The 20,465-nt window shown below is 33.8% G+C and overlaps 2 protein-coding genes across 3 annotated transcripts; both read right to left on the bottom strand.

Annotated features, from left to right (window-relative positions):
- Positions 1-383: 383 nt before the first annotated feature.
- LOC124384195 (cytochrome P450 4A6-like) lies at positions 384-19,958 on the bottom strand. 2 transcript variants are annotated; one of them, XM_046846857.1, is made up of 13 exons: positions 19,705-19,958; positions 18,952-19,096; positions 18,793-18,837; positions 18,450-18,577; positions 18,246-18,370; positions 18,008-18,159; positions 17,819-17,925; positions 17,260-17,450; positions 16,952-17,085; positions 14,922-14,986; positions 14,667-14,749; positions 13,536-13,738; positions 384-683 (listed from the first exon to the last, which is right to left on the bottom strand). In XM_046846857.1, exons 1-12 carry the CDS (start codon positions 19,903-19,905, stop codon positions 13,567-13,569), a joined length of 1,548 nt encoding a protein of 515 aa, XP_046702813.1. In that variant the 5' UTR covers positions 19,906-19,958; the 3' UTR covers positions 384-683; positions 13,536-13,566. The 2 variants fall into 2 exon arrangements, with proteins under 2 accessions (XP_046702813.1, XP_046702812.1); XM_046846856.1 differs by lacking the exon at positions 384-683 and having other exon boundaries at positions 13,198-13,738.
- On the bottom strand, positions 668-6,765 carry LOC124384196 (cytochrome P450 4A7). Its single transcript, XM_046846858.1, has 12 exons — positions 6,501-6,765; positions 5,905-6,049; positions 5,749-5,793; positions 4,616-4,743; positions 4,412-4,536; positions 4,174-4,325; positions 3,985-4,091; positions 3,537-3,727; positions 3,240-3,373; positions 2,575-2,639; positions 2,344-2,426; positions 668-885 (listed from the first exon to the last, which is right to left on the bottom strand). The coding sequence occupies exons 1-12, from the start codon at positions 6,699-6,701 to the stop codon at positions 714-716; spliced, it is 1,548 nt and encodes a 515-aa protein (XP_046702814.1). The 5' UTR covers positions 6,702-6,765; the 3' UTR covers positions 668-713.
- Positions 19,959-20,465: the final 507 nt, after the last annotated feature.

Raw genomic sequence — 20,465 nt, 5'->3', positions numbered from 1 at the left:
TATAACTGCCAGAAATGCTCTCAATGAATCAGTTTAGTATTAACAAAGTTAATTCTTCTTCTTCTTCTTTCGGCTGCTCCCATTAGGGGTCGCCACAGTGGATCATCTGTCTCCATACCACCCTGTCCTCTACATCTGCCTCTTTCACACCATCTACCTGCATGTCTTCTCTCACCACATCCATAAACCTCCTCCTTGGCCTTCCTCTTTTCAGTATTAACAAAGTTAATTAAAGCAGCTTATTGCAACACTGATTTGCCAGTGTATGATTAGGTTTACTACATATAGTGTTAACTGTGGTAAGTGCTCTTTTAGTGAGTCTGTGTCCATAACAGTCACAGATTCTTGTTGATGAATGACAGGAGTGCTACATCATGTATTGTTTTTTTTATAACAATAACACCATTTTATTGTGTTTCTGATTTTGTGCCTGATGTGCAGACAAAAACAACAATACACGTAACATTACACCACATGTTGCTATTACAGACAAGCAATTTCAAAATGAAACATTTGAAATGATCAACAATTATTTTTATGCAACCTTTTTTATCATTAATTGTAGAAAAAGATGCATAAAATCTTAATAGTAATTAGAATTATTACCGCTTACTATTTGTATGATACATTTTTATATAACTTTAATTTGTTTATTATTGTATATTGTGAAAAATATAATATGTTTTTTAAATACTATTTATATCTTCTCAAAGTTAATTTTCCACTAATTTGATCTTGAGGTGAATGCCATTGAGAGATCTGAGCACTAGTCGAGGGATCATCTTTGGAGTATGATCTGGATCTTTGATGAGAACATACTTCCTCAGTGTCAGAGCCACGACCACTTTCATCTCATTCAAAGCAAAGTTTTGACCAATGCAGTTCCTACATTGAACAAAGATGATATTATAAACAGAATATAAGCAATGGAAATAAACAGTTTACTGAATTGGTTTGGTATAAAGTATAAAATAATGTATACATTTGTATAAGAGTGTTTAAATATCCTAAAGTTAATGATTGTTTAAAAGGCAATGTTAAACTGTAAAGAGTAGCAGAAGGTGGCAGCATGGAGACCGAGACAACATGTTCCAACGCACACTCTGGCTGGAAAATATTTACTGATTATGATGTAACATTTGTAAAGATATACAAGTTACATTTTGTCTTTTGTAACTGCCACAAGTGATATTTTTTATGCCAACCCCCCAGAAAACATCCCGAATTATCTGCCAGCACCAGTTGGATCCCACTTTATGTAGAGTTTTGACATTGGACTCATTTGAACATTTAAAGGTTTTGGCATGGAGGAGTTGGTGTTGGGTCTAAAATGATCTCAGATGTTAAGCTATTTATGAGTTGCTCTGTAGTTACTAGTTCCACAACATTAACTGACTGTATAAGACTGTAGAAAAAACATTACTCGTAATTTCACACTCCGGTGCTTATGGTAGTTTTTACTCTACAGCGTTTTGTATTGTTTAAGATTTATAATCACACTCTTGATATCACCCAAATGAGGATGGGTTCCCCTTTTGAGTCTCGTTTCTCTCAAGGTTTCTTCCTCATAACATCTAAGGGAGTTTTTTCTTGCCACAGTCGGCCGTGGCTGCTCATCAGAGATAAATACACATGATTCCCTTAAATTCTTAAGTTCTGTAAAGCTGCTTTGAGACAATGTCCATTGTTAAAAGCTATAAACTTGAACTTGTATATGCCAAACTGGATCATGTGCAGCTTGTAAACATTATTATTTCAGATCATCAATTTTAATATACAAGGTCAGGTGGAATTTACATCTGAAGAAACAGGATTAAACTTTGAAGATGGCCCTTATATACAGAGAAGCTGTAAATTGTTTTCATTAGTAAAAGTCAAGTCAATTTTATTTCTATAGCACTTTTCACAACAGACTTTGTCTCAAAGCAGCTTTACAGGATTTTAAGGGTTAAGGTGAATGGTGTGTATTTATCCCTGATGAGCAGCCATGGCAACTGTGGCAAGGAAAAACTCCCTTAGATGTTATGAGGAAGAAACCTTGAGAGGAACCAAACTCAAAAGGGAAACCCATCCTCATTTGGGTGATATCAAGAGTGTGATTATAAAAAAAAAGTGTCATTATAACTAACTTATTAACTTATCAACTATGACAGTCATTTTGTGTAACCCATGGAACATGACTATTCATCTTGGTGATTATAATGATTTACATATAGGATGAACTGATACACTTTGCCAGAGTTGATGTTGGATGTAAAACTAGAATTCTTTATCAGAAGTGTTTAAATGCTGAACTTAAAAAACAATCACACGAATTCAATGAAAACTCCAAGAAATACAAACCTTGGTCCAGCTGAGAAAGGCACGAAGGCATGTGGGGATCTCTTAGCAGTGTTCTCTGGTAAAAATCTCAGTGGATCAAACACCTGTAAAACATTTTTGTGGTAAAGTAGTGAAGACTGAAATCATTTATCTAATTTTAAAATTGGAAGATGAACATGAAGGCTAGATATTTTTCTAACACCCTTCTTGTGCAGGGACAGATTTTATACATGTCAAGCTGAGATTTTATACCTTTGGATTCTTCCAAACTGTAGGATTGTAATGAATTCCATAAATACTGATTCCAATAGTCAGACCTATAGAAGAGATCAAACAAAATATTCGATCAGCTAGAACTTTCTCACAAATGTACTACAAACACTTAGGACTGAATTCTCATAAAAAAAAAAAATAAATAACAGTTAATATTTTTTGCAGATTACCTCTTACATAAAGGACATATAAAGTGATTACAACTTTATTGCTAAAAAGGATTGTATAATTAAGTGTGATATCATTTTTGTTGAACTGGATCAACAAAAATTATGTTGCAGTAACAGGAAAGAATATGACAACTGACAGTTTTTAAAATTGTAAAAAGTCTTTATAATAATTAAATCCTATTTAGAAAATATTATTTACAAACCGTTTCACATTAAATACAACTTTCAAAAATCTTTTAATTTTAACTTGTGAAAAAAATTTAAATACACAGTATATATTGTGAATATGCTTACGATTTGTGAATCTACATGCATGAATTTAAAGCAATTATAACCATGATGTAATTATTGTTAAATGATGTAAGATCATTGTCATCTGCAAACTCAGTCTAATCTGCAAAACATGTCTACAAAGCTGCATTTCTCTTGTTTTAGCTCTAGGAGGCCAACTTATCATGACCAGAAAAAGCTTACCTGCAGGAGCTGTTCTTCCATCAAAAAAAGTAATAGGTTTGCTCAACATTCGTCCAATTCCTGGAACAGGAGGGTACATACGGAGGGATTCCTTTATGCACATTGTGGTGTAAGGTATTTTACTGAGGTCCTCCCTACAATCCACACAGCTGGTTAGAGACTCAAATAAGCAAACAAAGAATTTGATTGATCAGCTCAGTAAGAGGAACAACTCATTCCAGACTATCTATATCATCTATAAATATTACGTATTCCCTGTTTATCAGCTTAACACTATCATAATTATAATAACTGTACCACTCGATAGTATCCTTGCCCATCAGCACTTGCTGAATCTCCTCTCTGCACTTCTGCTGATGTTCTGGATTGCAGGCCATGCTGTAGAAGATCCAGGAGATACCACTGGCAGTAGTGTCATGTCCCTCAAACATAAAAGTGTCCACCTCTGCACGAATGCCTTCATCTGACAAACCCTGATGCTGCTCATCCTAAAGTTTACATACAACATATATTTACTATTTATGATAAAGCACATGAATAAAACATGCTAAAATCATTAACCACATTTATTACAGAGGTATAAAAATAACTGGGAAAAGATTTTTGTGACTACAAAAAGCTAGGAAAAGATTCTATATTACCAAGCATTCAAAATAACTGAGTACTGTCAGAAAACAGCTGAGTACATACTAACGGCTTGATCATCAGTGGTAAGTGAATCAAAATGGTCTTATTAATATCATACACGAGCACATAGAAGAATATCCAGAAAGTCCAAATATCTCTTCTTTCGAGCTTCACCCTGTTTCTTCTTAATATTTAAAATTTCTCTTCTCTGTCTTATGACTTCATCTGCAAGGACAAAAATGTGAGATTTAAATAAGTTACATTCAGAATGGCCTTCAACAGTCCACCCAATTCCAGTCACATATACCTGTATGGTCATGTGCAATTTTGCATGCTTTTCTGTATCTGTAGCCATGTGGACTCATGTGAAAGATGATGTCATTGTGATATGGAAAGACGCGAAACCGTAGATTCACCAGGTTGCACAGTTCATACACTGCTTTTATGTATGGGTTCAACCTGCAGAAAGATGATTGGTGTTTTTGTACTACTTGACCTACATACACATTAAGAATGCTCAGTCAGGATTTCTGCATGTAACTCACCTCACTGTCTGACAGTTGCTCTGGCAACTAAACGCACACTTCATTATGCTGTCCAGTGTCATCAGACTAACATGTTCAAAAAGTTCAAAGGTCTGTCCTGTTCTTGCATACACTTCCCACTTGTCCTTTGGGAAAGAGAGATTATTAGAAAACACTGGTTGCACACATCAGGCAGGGTAAAAGTCTAAACTAGAATGAACTCACCAGCATTACTTTGGCTGAATCTGACATTAGGCTCACATAAGGCTTTAGGATATCATAATGGAAGCCTGGTGTGAGGAGTCGTCTGTGGCGAAACCATTTGTCTCCAGCAGTAACAAGTAAACCTTCTCCTGAAAAAAAACAACAAAAAAAACAGTTTAGCTGTCCGAAGTACAAATGCCAAATTTCATAACTGCAGGATTACAATGTTATGGCTCTGTTTTCACTGCAAACTTTAAAGGACACACATATTTCCATCAGAATTTTATCCCAATGTCTGTTCTGTGCAATTACCGTAATTTCCGGACTATTAAGCGCACCCATATTTAAGATGCACCCACTGAATTTGACAAAGATTTTTATTTTGAACATAAATAAGTCTATCTATAAGCCACAGGTGTCTACACTGAAACTAATGAACTTTACACAGGCTTTAACGAAAGACAGTGTCTGTTACACGGTGTAACGGGTGAAATATGTTGTGGCTCATTTAAGAGCAGAGTGGCATTTTGGGAATAGCATGCCGCCGCATTTTTTCCAGTATTACTGCATGTGTGCAAGACCAAGGAATATGTGCTTATTATTTTCTGATGCTCATTTCTAAGTTTCTTTGACTAAACCATAATGCTGTTGCCAAGAAAAATAAAAAAGCACGAGTTTTGGAAACCTGTCTGTGCTTTTATGATTTCTGTTGCAACTGGAGTTAGCGAGCTATCTCTTAACCCTGACTCAACACATTACAACGGCTTGTATATAAACAGTAGCCGACCAAGAAAGTCATTGTTCACTGTCTTCCTCCTTCCTTTCACAACTATTTATCTCGGGAGTTTTTCTTTTGGCATCGTCGTGCGCTTAAAAATCACCACCAGTGGAAGTTTTTTCTCCCGATGCCGTGCAGTTTAGAACACAGGTGAGGCGAGGTTTTTCGTTTCCTTTCGGAAATTTCATTGGTCTAATGTTATGTCGCTCAGTTTTTTGTCTTGAAGTTTGTGAAACCGGGAAAAATCCATAAATTAGCCGCTTAATTGTTTAAGACGTCGGGTTCAAAACGTGGGAAAAAAAGAAGCGGCTTATAGTCCGAAAAATACGATAGTAATTCTCCTATACATAAATGTAAATCTCTTCTAAAACTTTACCTATCCAAGGGATAAGAAATCTATATCCAAACTCATCCTTTGGTCCTGTGAGACAAGAAAGAAACAGCTAAGACTTCTGTGAACATAAAGATTTATATATGATTATTAATATGTAGGATTTAGTTTGATTAAATTATAGACAAAACACATTTTTACCTGTTGTTGCCAGAATGGGCTTGACATAAGACGGGTGATGAACAAACAGAAATATATTGTCTGGGCTAAACTGCACTGGAAAAGCAAAGGGATATTCCTCTCCCCATTTGGGTATTTTCTGCAAATCTGTTCCATCCTGCTTAAACTGCAAAATAACAGACAATGTTAAATATCTAAAGCAATAAAGTACAATGTATAATTTTTTTTCTAACACTCATATAATCAAAGGATTCCCCCACGATTCTTTTGATTCTTCAAAAGGTACATGCTTAGTGGACTAAAGCCCTACACAGAACCTTTAAGGATTAACATACACAACTATGGAATAACAATTGTCAGATTCATGTCCAAAAACTAATGCAATGCCATTTACAATGTTCTAGTTATAAATCATTGACTTTAAATACTTATGAATTTTACTGCACATTATATGTCTACACACAGGCTACTGTTGTCCACAACTATATTTTTCACATGCATGCTTGAACTTTGGCATGTTAGTAAAAGTGGAATAATTTACACTCTGTTTACCAAACTGGCAATAAATCTTCTTGAACATTTTATACTGAAAGGAAACGCTTTATATTTACTCCTACCTGTGTAACGTGTCCAAGAAGCCAGTGACCAGGAGGCCCAGGAAACTGCTGTAAAGCTCTCATCCACCGCTTTCGCTTTATAGACCATTTAATCAGTAACGCCGAAATGTAGACTACACACACAACTGAGAAGAAATGATAGAAGCGAAATCCTTCCAAGTTTAACTGTGTTAGATTTAAAAAATAGCCCTGGAACTCCATCTTAAGTTTCCACTATAGCCTGCCAACACCCTGCTGTTGTGACTGTGACACACACACACACACACACACACACACACACACACACACAGAGAGAGAGAGAGAGAGAGAGAGAGAGAGAGAGAGAGAGAGAGAGAGAGAGAGAGAAAACAGTTGTTCCCTAAAACAACAAACTGAACTCTTGTCATGAAAATATGAGAACATGAGACTTAGTCTGAGTAGAAAAAGAACCTGGAACCTTCAAGAGCAACGTGAACCTTCCAACACGTTTAGGTATAAGAAACAATGATTTATATACAAAGTATCATGGAACTCTAAAGTCTTATTAATTTCAAATAAAAATTTTATTTGTCACATACACATACATACAGAGTACGACATGCAGTGAAATGCTTTTTATGACTGTCCAACGTTTAAACATGAAAAAAGAAATAGAAATATAAGGATAAAAAAATGTAATAAAATAAAGTATAAAAAGTATAAAGTATAGAATCATGACAAAAGTTTAATATCATTACTGTACAGCAGGATTAATAAAAAAAAAAAACCATCTCAACATCTTCAGGTTTTCGTTGGGAGTGATGAGGATGGACAGGATTAGAAATGAGTTTATTAGAGGGACAGCGCATGTAGGACGTTTTGGAGACAAAGTGAGAGAGGCATGATTGAGATGGTTTGGACATGGTAGGAGATATTTTTTAGGAGAATGCGGAGGATGGAGCCATCAGGAAGGAGGACAAGATGAAGACCAAGGAGGAGGTTTATAAATGTGGTGAAGGAACATGCAGGAAGTTCATTTGAAAGAGGCAGATGTAAAGGACAGGGGGTATGGAGACGAATGATCCGCTGTGGCGACCCCTAATGGGAGAAGCCGAATTAAGAAGACAAACTTGTTTTTAATGTGGCAGAAACGGGCTTCCATAAAAATATGATTTCTAAAGTAACACCAAAACGCAAAGTGGTAATAAATGAGCCCAGGGGATAAACACTAATAGTTGGCTAAGTCATTTTAGCTATTAGCAATAAGAGCTAATTACACTAAAATATTTGGGATTTGATGTATATTGTTAAAAATCATTATATAAATAAAATGTAAGTAAATTGATACATTTATTAGCTCTTACACTAATACAGAGAAACATAAATATACAACAAGTAATAATGAAGTAAATGAGTAAATGAACAAAGTAAATGATTAATGATATAAAGATTTATATTTATTTATGTCTCACAGAACAGTAATAGATACAGATACAAAGAACATATCCAGTGCTGTTTCCAGTAAAGGAAGTTTCCAAGTTTCCAAGTAAAACTACATATAGCAATAAAACTGGCACACATGCACTCAACAAGTCAATTTAATACTAATAAATCAAACAAGGTCATTGCAGCACTGATTTGGCAGTGTATGATTAGGTTTACTAGCACACTTTTAGCCCATTCTTATGTTTGATTTGAACATTAACATGAATTCTCTGGTGTACAGGTATTCCTATTCAATCCTAGTTAGGTGTTTTACCTTATTTAGCAATGTTAATTATAAAATAAACCAACATATTTCTCATTTTATTGTCCTCTTGCTCATCTGTCAAAAAAAAGGATCATAGCAATATATTAAGCATTCTAGAAGAGATATAGTTTTACATGTCATACATAAATACATGTTTACATGTCATACATAAATAAATAAAAAGTCTTAGAAATTACACTTGTTTTATAAACATTATTTTATATATCTTTTACTAGCATTAAGTACATTTTACTGAAAAAATCAAAAGTTAAATTAGAAGCTTATTAATATTGATTATGTATGCAATATAATAAAAACAAGTTTTTTAATACTATTTATATCTTCTCAAAGTAAATTTTCCACTAATTTGATCTTGAGGTAAATGTCATTAATAGATCTGAGCACTAGTCGAGGAATCATCTTTAGATTATGATGTGGATTTCTGATGAGAACATACTATTCCTCAGAATAAAAGCAATGGAAATAAACAGAATACTGTGTTGGACATTTATAAAGTATAACATAATGTATACATTTGTATGAGTATTCAAATAGGCTAAAGTTTATGATTGTTTAAAAGGTGATTTAAAACTGTAAAGAGGTGGCAGAAGGAGGCAGTATGGAGACAGAGATGACATGTTCCAACACAACTGGCTGAAAAATATTTACTGATTGTGATGTATCAATCAAATGTTCTGTTCTATTTTTTCTAACTGTCACAGGTGATATTTTGAGAAAGTTCAGAGGTGACAGTCATGTTGTATTTGCAATATATAATTTTTGCAATATGCAAAATTATTATTTTTTAAAAATAACATCATGTATTTTTGTCTATGCCAAACTGCATCATGTGCAGCTTATAACCATTATTACAGATGTGGACAAAATTATTGGTACCCTTCACTAAACAAAGAAAAGCCCACAATGGTCACTAAAATAACTTGAAACTAATGAAAATTTACTGAAAATTAACTAATGAAATCCAGACTTTGCTTTTGAATTGTGGTTCAACAGAAGCATTAAAAAGTGTTTTTATATTTGTATTTATTATTATTATTGTCTGTTCAAGTTATTTTAGTGACCATTTAAATTATTATTAAATTATTATTTTTTTCATTATTGGAAGGGTACCAACAATTTTGACCAAGTCTGTATCTCAGCAAATCAATTTAAAGCCAGTCTATTCATTATCTTTTTTCCCAGCACTTTGGATAATAAGCTAAAGGGGGTATATAGAGGGTCCGGTGGAATTCACATTTGAACAGGATGAAGGTTTGAAGATGGCCTTTATATACAGAGAAGCTGTAAATGGTTATCACCAGAAAGGTGTCATAATTTATGTATAGGATAAACTGATACACTATGCCAGATATACTATTGGATGTTAAACTATTATTAGGAGTCCCTCCCAGAAAGTGTCTAAATGCTAATTTAAACTGTTAAAAACAATCTGACAAAAAAAAAAACTCCCATAGATACGAACCTTGGTCCAGATGACAAAAGCATGTGGTGATCTATTAGCAGTGTTCTCTGATAGAAATGTACAGAAACACAGAACATTTCAAACCCATATTTTATGTGGTAAAATAGTGAAGACTGAAAGAGTTCATCTAAATTTAGGAATGTAAATATGTCACAAGTGTAGAACGATTCTCGAGTAATTCGATTACAAAAAATGATCTTAATCTTCTTCAGATGCTTCGTCTAGTTCATTTAACTGAACATGGATTACTGTGTTTCCCGCGGACCATTATTACTGACACACCTTCGGGAGAATAAAATCATTCGCTGGACTCCCGCAAAATAGTCTGACAAATATATATATATATATATATATATATATATATATATATATATATATATATATATATATATATATATATATTAAAAAACAATAATAATGTGACTTCGCGTTCGTGCATAGTTCACCCAAACGTTTGTAAGAAAATAAAACATTAACGAGGGCATCCAAACTTTACCGTCGACACTCTAGTGCCCCCAGTGTGGGTGCCCCTTTCTACGGCAAGCCCCGAGGGGGATTTTGTTTGCGTTTGTTTGGGATTTTGTGCGTGGAACAATTTCAAGCAGCTTTTCGGGAGACAAGAAAACCAATAATGATTCATTAAACGTATAAAAAAACAAACAAATGACATTCATTTTAAGTAAACTGTCTATTTTCTCTCTCTTATTTAGAACTGTTTTTTTTAGAAAGAAAAACTACTTCTTATCTGATTACTTGATTAATCGATGGAATAATCGTTAGAATACTCGATTTCTAAAATAATCGATAGCAGTAGCCCTACATGTATGAACGTAAAGCCATGACATCATGATGTAATTATTATTATTATTATTATTATTATTATTATTATTATTATTATTATTATTATTATTATTTAAGATCATTGGCATTTGCAAACTCAGTGTAATCTGTAGACATGTCTATAAAGTCTTTCCTTGATTTAGAATTAATTTAGCAAAGAATAGTATCTTTGCCCATCAGCACTTCCTGAATCTCCTCTATGCACTTCTGCTGATGTACAGGATTGCAGGCCATGCTGTAGAAGATCCAAGAAATACCATTGGCAGTAACAAGTTTTGCTGTTGGAAGTACAAATGCCAAATTTCTTAACTGCTGGATCATAATTGTTATTATCTCACAAACTTCAAAAAACACAAATAAAGTTAGCCTTTTTTTATCTGAAATGTTTGTTCTGTGCAATTAGTTTTCTCAAATTCTCCTAAATATAAGTGTAAATCTCTTCTAAAACTGTAACTATCCAAAGGGTGATTATACTATATACAAAGTCATTCTTAACAAGAAAGCAACACCTAAGACTTCTGTGAACATGATGTTCAAATTATTATTTTTAATGTGTAGGCTTTAGTTTGATTTTAGTGTGAAACAAGAAAGAGAGAGAGAGAGAGAGAGAGAGAGAGAGAGAGAGAGAGAGAGAGAGAGAGAGAGAAAGAAAAACAAACATCTTCATTATATACAAAGTCTCATGGAATTCTAAAGTATGAAAAGAGCATAATATCATTACTGTACAAGTACAGCAAGATTAATACAAAAGAACATAATAATAATGTTCTAATCATAATAAACATTTGCTCCTTCCACTAAAGGAGCAAAAAGAGAAAGGTTGTAATTATTGGGTCCTCCAGCTAAACAGTTTCTATAGACTTTCTGTAAGTGAGCTGTACACATAATACACTATAATAATAAGGTACTGTGGACTATAATACACATAACACAATAACATAATTACAACAAAAACCCACAACAAAATCATGCAAAATTTGTGGTATGAGGTTTTATTTTTCCAGTCATTTATATTTACTGCATTTAGCAGATTGAGAGTGAAGTACAAAAGTGAACACTGGTTCACTATGTTGCAAACTTAGGATCCCATCACCCTAAACTATATTAAGAGGAATTACAGCAAACCTTTAAAACATAGACATAATACAAACAGGAAAAATTAGTGCTAGTTCAAATGTTACAGAAAAAGGTAGGTCAATAACCCCAGGTTAAAAAAATGTCTCATTTAGTCCACTGTCCATGGTTTGTGTGTTTGCGATTAGACTGGCTCAAGTGACACTTTATTAGCAAACATCTGGGGGAAACAAAGGGTTTGAAAAACAACAACAAATATTAAAGTGTTATTGAATGGGCCAAAAGGATAACCACTATGCTAGTTAGTGAACAGAAATGTACAATAAGTAATAATGAAGTAAATAAGTACCGTATTTTCCCGACTATAAGCCGCTACTTTTTCCCCCACGCTTTGAACCCTGTGGCTTAAACAACGAAGCGGCTAATTTATGGATTTTTCTTGGGTTTCCCGGTTTCACAAGCTTCATGCCAAAAAACTGAGCCCCATAACATTAGACCAATGAATTGCCGAACGGGTTCAGGTGAACCAATGAAACTCTTTATATTAAATCGCGCTCCCACTGAATCGGGGCCGCACCACATCATAAATATGGATAAATATGGATGAGGTTCCTCTGACGTTTGACCTGCCACTCACTCGGACCGACAACAGGAAATGGGAATCATTCGTCACGCTGAAAACAACCGGGCATGAAAAAACCCACTTCACCTGTGTTCTGAGCTGCACAGCATCAGGAGAAAAGCTTCAACGATGGTGATTTTTAAACGCATGACGATGCCAAAAGAAAAACTCTCGAGAGAAATCGTTGTAAAGGAAGGAGGAAGACAGTGAACAATGACTTTCTTGGTAGGCTACTGTTTAGATACAAGCCGTGTAACAGTCACTGTCTTTCATTAAAGCCTGTGTAAAGTTCATTAGTTTCAATTTAGGAACCTGCGGCTTATAGACAGGTGTGGCGTATTTATGTTTAAAATAAAAATCTTAATAGTCCGGAAATTACAATAAGTGAACAATAAGTAAAATAATTAATTTTATCTGTATTTGTGTAGCAAATAGCAGTGAAACTGACACAAATACACTCAACAAGCCAATTTAAAACTAATATATTAAAAGCTGGTTTTTGCAACACTGATTTGACAGTGTATGATTAGGTTTAATTCACATTATTAACTGTTAACATTGTATTGTGTTAGACAAAATGTGTTCGTTCTTCTGTGAATTCATGCCCTTAACATTCACAGATTCTTGTTGACTGGAGTGAAACATCATGTAGTCTTCTGCTGTTGTAGCACATCAACTTAAAATTTTGATGTGTTGTGTATTCTGAGATGCTTTTGTGATCGGTACAGTTGTAAACAGTGCTTTAGCTATAATCACACTTTTTCCAATTCTTATATCTGATATGAACATTAACAAAAACATGCTGGTGTACAGGTATTCCTATTCATTCCTAGCTTGGTGTTTTAGCTTATTTAGCAATGTTCATTATAAAATAAACCAACACATTTGTCTTATTTCATTAGCTACATGCTCCATTACAAGAACATAAAGATCATATAGCAATATTATAAACATTCTTGCAGAGATATAGTCTGTTTTACACATGTTGCTTTTTTATTACAATAACGCAGCACATTTTATCTTGTGTTCCTGACTGTGTGCCTTATGTGCAGCATGAAACACATTTCATTTTTACATCCATGTATTAAACATAGCAATAAAATACTCATTGCTATTTCAGACAAAATAAAGTATTAGAAAATGTTATACAATAATATTTATACATCTTATTTTATAATTAAATATGATACTTTAGTAAGTAGGTAAAAGTAAGTAAGTATTTTAGTAATTGAAATTAAATTGAACGCTAAATAATATCACTATTTGTATAATGAGTTTTTAAATACAACATATCAATATAATAGAAAGTTTTTTCAGTACTATTTATATCTTCTCAAAGTTAATTTTCCACTAATTTGATCTTGAGGTGAATGCCATTGAGAGATCTGAGCACTAGTCGAGGGATCATCTTTGGAGTATGATCTGGATCTTTGATGAGAACATACTTCCTCAGTGTCAGAGCCACGACCACTTTCATCTCATTCAAAGCAAAGTTCTGACCAATGCAGTTCCTACATTGAACAAAGATGATATTATAAACAGAATATATACAATGGAAATAAACAGTTTACTCATCTGGACAGGTATAAAGTATAAAATAATATATAAAGGTTCTTAAAAGTATTTAAATAGGCTAAAGTTTATGATTGTTTAAAAGAGAATTTTAAACTGTAAAGTGTAGCAGAAGGAGGCAGTATGGAGACAGAGACGACATGTTCCAACGCACAACCTGGCTGCAAAATATTTACTGATTATGATGTAAAATTTGTAAAGATATACCAGATCAATCATAGGTTGTGTTCTATTTTTTCTTTTCGAATTGCCACAGGTGATGTTTGAGAATATTAAAAGGTGACAGTCATGTAACATTTGCAATATAAACCTTTACCTTACTCCTTTAAGTAACATCATCTCCTTTTGTCCATTCACCCTTGTACTGTATATGCCAAACTGGATCGTGTGCAGCTTATAACCATTTTTATCTCAGCTAATCAATTTAAAGCCAGTCTACTCATTATCCTATCTTGAATCCAGCACCTTGAATAAAAAGCTAAAAGGGGTATATACATGGGCCAGTGGAATTTTCATTTGAACACGATATAGCTTTGAAGATGGCCCTTTATACAGAATGTAAATGGTTGTTATATACACAATATAATATACACAAAGTTTATATACATAATGTGAATGGTTGTCATTATTAGAAGTGTCATTATGACTAACATTACTGTGGAATAGTAATTTTATTTAACTCATGAAACATAGATATTTCTGTTGTTAATGATAACAATAATTTATGTATAGGATAAACTGCTACACATTGCCAGCTATGCTTTAGAAAGACTATTATTAGGAGTCCTTCCCAGAAGTGTCTAAATGCTAATTCAAACTGGTAAAAACAACAAGATAAAATCAATGAAAACTCCCATAGATATGAACCTTGGTCCAGCTGAGAAAGGCACAAAAGCATGTGGTGATCTCTTAGCAGTGTTCTCTGGTAGAAATCTTAGTGGATCAAACACCTGTAAAATACAGAAAATTTCAAATCAATATTTTTTGTGGTAAAGTAGTGAAGACTGAAAAAGTTTATCTAAATTTAGGAATGGAAATATGTTACAATTGGAAGATGTAAATAAAGGCTAGAAAATCTTTTAACACATTGCTTGTGCAACAACAGATTTAGAAATGTTATACTTTTGGATTCTCCCAAACTGTAGGATTGTGATGAATTCCATAAATACTGATACCACAAGTCAGACCTATTGAAAAGATAAAACAACAATGTTAGATCAGCTAGAACTTACTCAAAGATTACTCATTTACCACTCATGGTGCTGGTCACAGAAAAACAGATAACCTGGTTAATGTTTCTTTAGATTACCTTTTACATAAAGGACATATACAATGAAGGAGCTTTATTACAAAAGAGTAATAAAAAACAAAGTGTGATATAATTTTAGTCGAGCTGGACCATGGTCGATCAAATGACAGTAACAAGTGCAAAAACAACTGACCAAATTGCAGAAGAGTAATTAAATACTTTTCTTTTTTTTAATTTAATTTAATTTTTTATTATGTTAGCTTTCCCTACCACTTTTGGGACTCACAGCTGAAAATGACCTTCCCAACTTTAAATGTTAACAGTTCCTGACAAAAGTGTGCTACATACACAATTTAGATATCTTTGGAAAGAAGACACTGAGCTTTACTGTCCATTATTCAAAGTTAATATTGCTAACAATACGTTATAGATGATGAACTGCAATGTGTATACATTTCCTGCATTAAACATTTTATTATTTCATATATAAATACTTGAAATCAGTCCTGGAGCAATCCAGAGAAGTACTGGGTTGAAAGCCATATATATATATATATATATATATATATATATATATATATATATATATATATATATATACAGTGAGAAAATAAGTATTTGAACACCCTGCTATTTTGCAAGTTCTCCCACTTAGAAATCATGGAGGGGTCTGAAATTGTCATTGTAGGTGCATGTTCACTGTGAGAGACATAATCTAAAAAAATTAAATCCAGAAATCACAATATATGATTTTTAAACTATTTATTTGTATGATACAGCTGCAAATTAGTATTTGAACACCTGTCTATCAGCTTGAATTTTAAACCTCAAAATCCCTTCTGCAGTGTATGCAAACCTGGTGAAAAACTACAGGAAACCTGTAATTGCAAACAAAGGCTACTGTACCAAATATTAACATTGACTTTCTCAGGTGTTCAAATACTTATTTGCAGCTGTATCATACAAATAAATAGTTAAAAAATCATACATTGTATATTCTGGATTTTTTTTTTTAGATTATGTCTCTTACAGTGGACATGCACCAACGATGACAATTTCAGACCCCTCCATGATTTCTAAGTGGAAGAACCTGCAAAATAGCAGGGTGTTCAAATACTTATTTTCCTCACTATATATATATATATATATATATATATATATATATATATATATATATATATATATATATATATATATATACAGTGAGAAAATAAGTATTTGAACACCCTGCTATTTTGCAGTTCTCCCACTTAGAAATCATGGAGGTCTGAAATTGTCATTGTAGGTGCATGTTCACTGTGAGAGACATAATCTAAAATTAAATCCAGAAATCACAATATATGATTTTTAAACTATTTATTTGTATGATACAGCTGCAAATTAGTATTTGAACACCTGTCTATCAGCTTGAATTTTAAACCTCAAAATCCCTTCTGCAGTGTATGCAAACCTGGTGAAAAACTACAGGAAACCTGTAATTGCAAACAAAGGCTACTGTACCAAATATTAACATTGACTTTCTCAGGTGTTCAAATACTTATTTGCAGCTGTATCATACAAATAAATAGTTAAAAAATCATACATTGTATATTCTGGATTTTTTTTTTTAGATTATGTCTCTTACAGTGGACATGCACCAACGATGACAATTTCAGACCCCTCCATGATTTCTAAGTGGAAGAACCTGCAAAATAGCAGGGTGTTCAAATACTTATTTTCCTCACTATATATATATATATATATATATATATATGTGTGTGTGTGTGTGTGTGTGTGTGTGTGTGTGTGTGTGTGTGTGTGTGTGTGTGTGTGTGTATTTTTGCAATGTGAGTTTGTATAGGAGAAAGTTAGTACAAAGCTACAGTTCTAGAAGGCCACATGATCATGAACAGAAAAAGCTTACCAGCAGGAGCTGTTCTTCCATCAAAAAAAGTAATGGGCTTGTCCAACATTCGTCCAATTTCTGGAACAGGAGGGTACATACGCAGGGATTCCTTTATGCACATTGTGGTGTAAGGTATTTCACTGAGGTCCTCCCTACAATCCACACAGCTGGTTAGAGACTCAAATAAATACACAAAAAAGATTTTGATTGATCAGCTCAGTTAAAGGAACAACTAATTCCAAACTACTATCTAAATTATCTGTAAATATTGTTTATTCTATGTCCAATAGCTTAACACTATCATAATTATAATACTGTAAGTGTACCACTCAATAGTATCCTTGCCCATTAGCACTTGCTGAATCTCCTCTCTGCACTTCTGCTGATGTTCAGGATTGCAGGCCATGCTGTAGAAGATCCAGGAGATACCACTGGCAGTAGTGTCATGTCCCTCAAACATAAAAGTGTCCACCTCTGCACGAATGCCTTCATCTGACAAACCCTGATGCTGCTTATCCTACCCATGAGTAAAAAAATCCCAGTTACTATCCCACATAATATCCTACAATACTATAACTGTTACTAAAAAAGAATACAAATTTGTTTTGTTAAAAAAAAAACTTTACAAGCTTTATATAAAGTTTTCTATTTAAAATATATTAACTATTTATCATAAAGCACATGAATAACACAACCTTCAATTATTTACCACAGGTTTTACAATTGTGTTTAAAAGCTAACTAGGAAAAGATTTTGTTTTTAATGTGGTCTTTTAGTTAATACACTTACTTTCACGGCTAAGCTGCTAAGCACATACTAATGGGTTACTAATCAGTGATAAAAACAAAAAAGATGTAAAACAAAATGGTCTTATTAATAACATACATTAGCACATAGAAGAATATCCAGAAAATCGAAATATCTCTTTTCAAGAGCTTCACCCTGTTTCTTCTTAATATTTAAAATTTCTCTTCTCTGTCTTATGACTTCATCTGCAAGGACAAAAATGTGAGATTTGAATAAGTTACATTCAGAATGGCCTTCAACAGTCTACCCAATTCCAGTCACATATACCTGTATGGTCATGTGCAATTTTGCATGCTTTTCTGTATCTGTAGCCATGTGGACTCATGTGAAAGATGATGTCATTGTGATATGGAAAGACACGAAACCGTAGATTCACCAGATTGCACAGTTCATACACTGCTTTTATGTATGGGTTCAACCTGCAGAAAGATGATTGGTGTTTTTGTACTACTTGACCTACATACACATTAAGAATGCTTAGTCAGGATTTCTGCATGTAACTCACCTCACTGTCTGACAGTTGCTCTGGCAACTAAACGCACATTTCATTATGCTGTCCAGTGTCATCAGACTAACATGTTCAAAAAGTTCAAAGTTCTGTCCTGTTCTTGCATACACTTCCCACTTGTCCTTTGGGAAAGAGAGATTATTAGAAAACACTGGTTGCACACATCAGGCAGGGTAAAAGTCTAAACTAGAATGAACTCACCAGCATTACTTTGGCTGAATCTGACATTAGGTTCACATAAGGCTTTAGGATATCATAATGGAAGCCTGGTGTGAGGAGTCGTCTGTGGCGAAACCATTTGTCTCCAGCAGTAACAAGTAAACCTTCTCCTGAAAAAAACAACAAATAAAAAATAAATAAAACAGTTTAGCTGTCAGAAGTACAAATGCCAAATTTCATAACTGCAGGATTACAATGTTATGGCCCTGTTTATACTGCAAACTTCAAAGGACACGAATATTTCCATCTGAATGTTATCCTGTGTCTGTTCTGTGCAATTAATAATTCTCCCATACATAAATGTAAATCTCTTCTAAAACTTTACCTATCCAAGGGATAAGAAATCTATATCCAAACTCATCCTTTGGTCCTGTGAGACAAGAAAGAAACAGCTAAGACTACTGTGAACATGAAGTCAATCAAAATATTATTTTTAATATGTAGGTTTTAGTTTGATTAAATTATAGACAAAACACATTTTTACCTGTTGTTGCCAGAATGGGCTTTACATAAGACGGGTGATGAACAAACAGAAATATATTGTCTGGGCTAAACTGCATTGGAAAAGCAAAGGGATATTCCTCTCCCCATTTGGGTATTTTCTGCAAATCTGTTCCATCCTGCTTAAACTGCAAAATAACAGACAATGTTAAATATCCAAAGCAATAAAGTACAATGTATATATTTTCGCTAATACTCATTTAATAAAATGATTCCCTCAGGATTCTACATGGAAACTTATCTGAAACAGCAACAGTGTTGTAGAGCTCTACACAGAACCCTTCAAAAATGTCCATACACAACTAGAGAATAACAAATGTCGGATTCTTTTCCAAATATTTTTGCATTTACATCTACATTTATGGCATTTGGCAGATGCTTTTTCAAGAGCGATTTACAACCGAACAGTTGAGTGTTAAAGACCATGCTCAATTGCCAGCTTGGTGGAGCTGTGAGATTTGAACTTGTGACCTTCTGTTCCAGAGTCCAATGCCTTAACAATGCAAAGCAAAAATTCTAGTTTAAAACTTTTGTCATTGTTTAAATACTAATTGCTTGCCTTGAACAATATATGTCTATACACAGGCTTCTGTTAATCAGAGCTTTCTTTTCAGATGCATGCTTGAACTTTGGCACATTATTACTAGTGGATTAAGTTACACTCTGTTTACCAAACTGACATTAAATCTTCTTAAACATTTAATACTGAATGGAAGCGTTTCATATTTCCTCCTACCTGTGTAACGTGTCCAAGAAGCCAGTGACCAGGAGGCCCAGGAAACTGCTGTAAAGCTTTCATCCACCGCTTTCTCTTTACAGACCATTTAATCAGTACCGCCGAAATGTAGACTACACACACAACTGTAAAGAAATAAAAGAAGCGAAATCCTTCCAAGTTTAACTGTGTTAGATTTAAAAAATAGCCCTGAAGCTCCATCTTAAGCTCCTGTTGCAGCCTGCCAACACCCTACTATTGTTAATGTGTTACACACACACACACACACACACACACACACACACACACAGAGAGAGAGAGAGAGAGAGAGAGAGAGAGAGAGAGAGAGAGAGAGAGAGAGAGAGAGAGAGAGAGAGAGAGAGAGAGAGAAAGAGAGAGAGGAGCTGTTTCATCCAGCAAACTGCACTATGAGAAAGTCATATATACATTATGTATATATGCCTTAAGTTTTAAGTAACTCTAAAGGAAAATTTACATAACCATATCCAAGTTTAATGTTTTAGATGAGAATGCCAAAAGATTGCAGTGTTAAATCAATGCCTTACAATTAAAGGAGGTCAATGTTGCTTGAGTCTCTTTGAACAATGTTTATTTATTGCTGGACATTTTAGTGGGTGCATAAGACAAAAAATTTGTTGATTGATAACAATACATTGACAGTTAGTGCCAGTTCATGCCAGTCTATTCAGAAGCTCTTGGCCTGTGCCACATCCTTATATTAAGTATTAACTATTGTACTACTTTGGCTGCATATGGTCTTG

The sequence above is a fragment of the Silurus meridionalis genome, chromosome 4 (genome assembly GCF_014805685.1).
Source record: "Silurus meridionalis isolate SWU-2019-XX chromosome 4, ASM1480568v1, whole genome shotgun sequence".
Lineage (NCBI taxonomy): Eukaryota > Metazoa > Chordata > Actinopteri > Siluriformes > Siluridae > Silurus > Silurus meridionalis.
This window is presented reverse-complemented; position numbering and strand designations above follow the sequence as displayed.

Coding starts and splice junctions, on each gene's coding strand:
- LOC124384196 (XM_046846858.1), bottom strand. CDS start 6,701: ATGGAGTTCCAGGGCTATTTTTTAAATCTAACACAGTTAAACTTGGAA. Junction 2,427..2,574: donor CAGTTTGGAAGAATCCAAAG/GTATAAAATCTC, acceptor AATGTTTTACAG/GTGTTTGATCCACTGAGATT. Junction 886..2,343: donor CCTTTCTCAGCTGGACCAAG/GTTTGTATTTCT, acceptor TGTTCAATGTAG/GAACTGCATTGGTCAAAACT.
- LOC124384195 (XM_046846857.1), bottom strand. CDS start 19,905: ATGGAGCTTCAGGGCTATTTTTTAAATCTAACACAGTTAAACTTGGAA. Junction 18,578..18,792: donor ATTTCTTATCCCTTGGATAG/GTAAAGTTTTAG, acceptor TGTTTTTTTCAG/GAGAAGGTTTACTTGTTACT. Junction 18,371..18,449: donor ATTCAGCCAAAGTAATGCTG/GTGAGTTCATTC, acceptor TCTTTCCCAAAG/GACAAGTGGGAAGTGTATGC.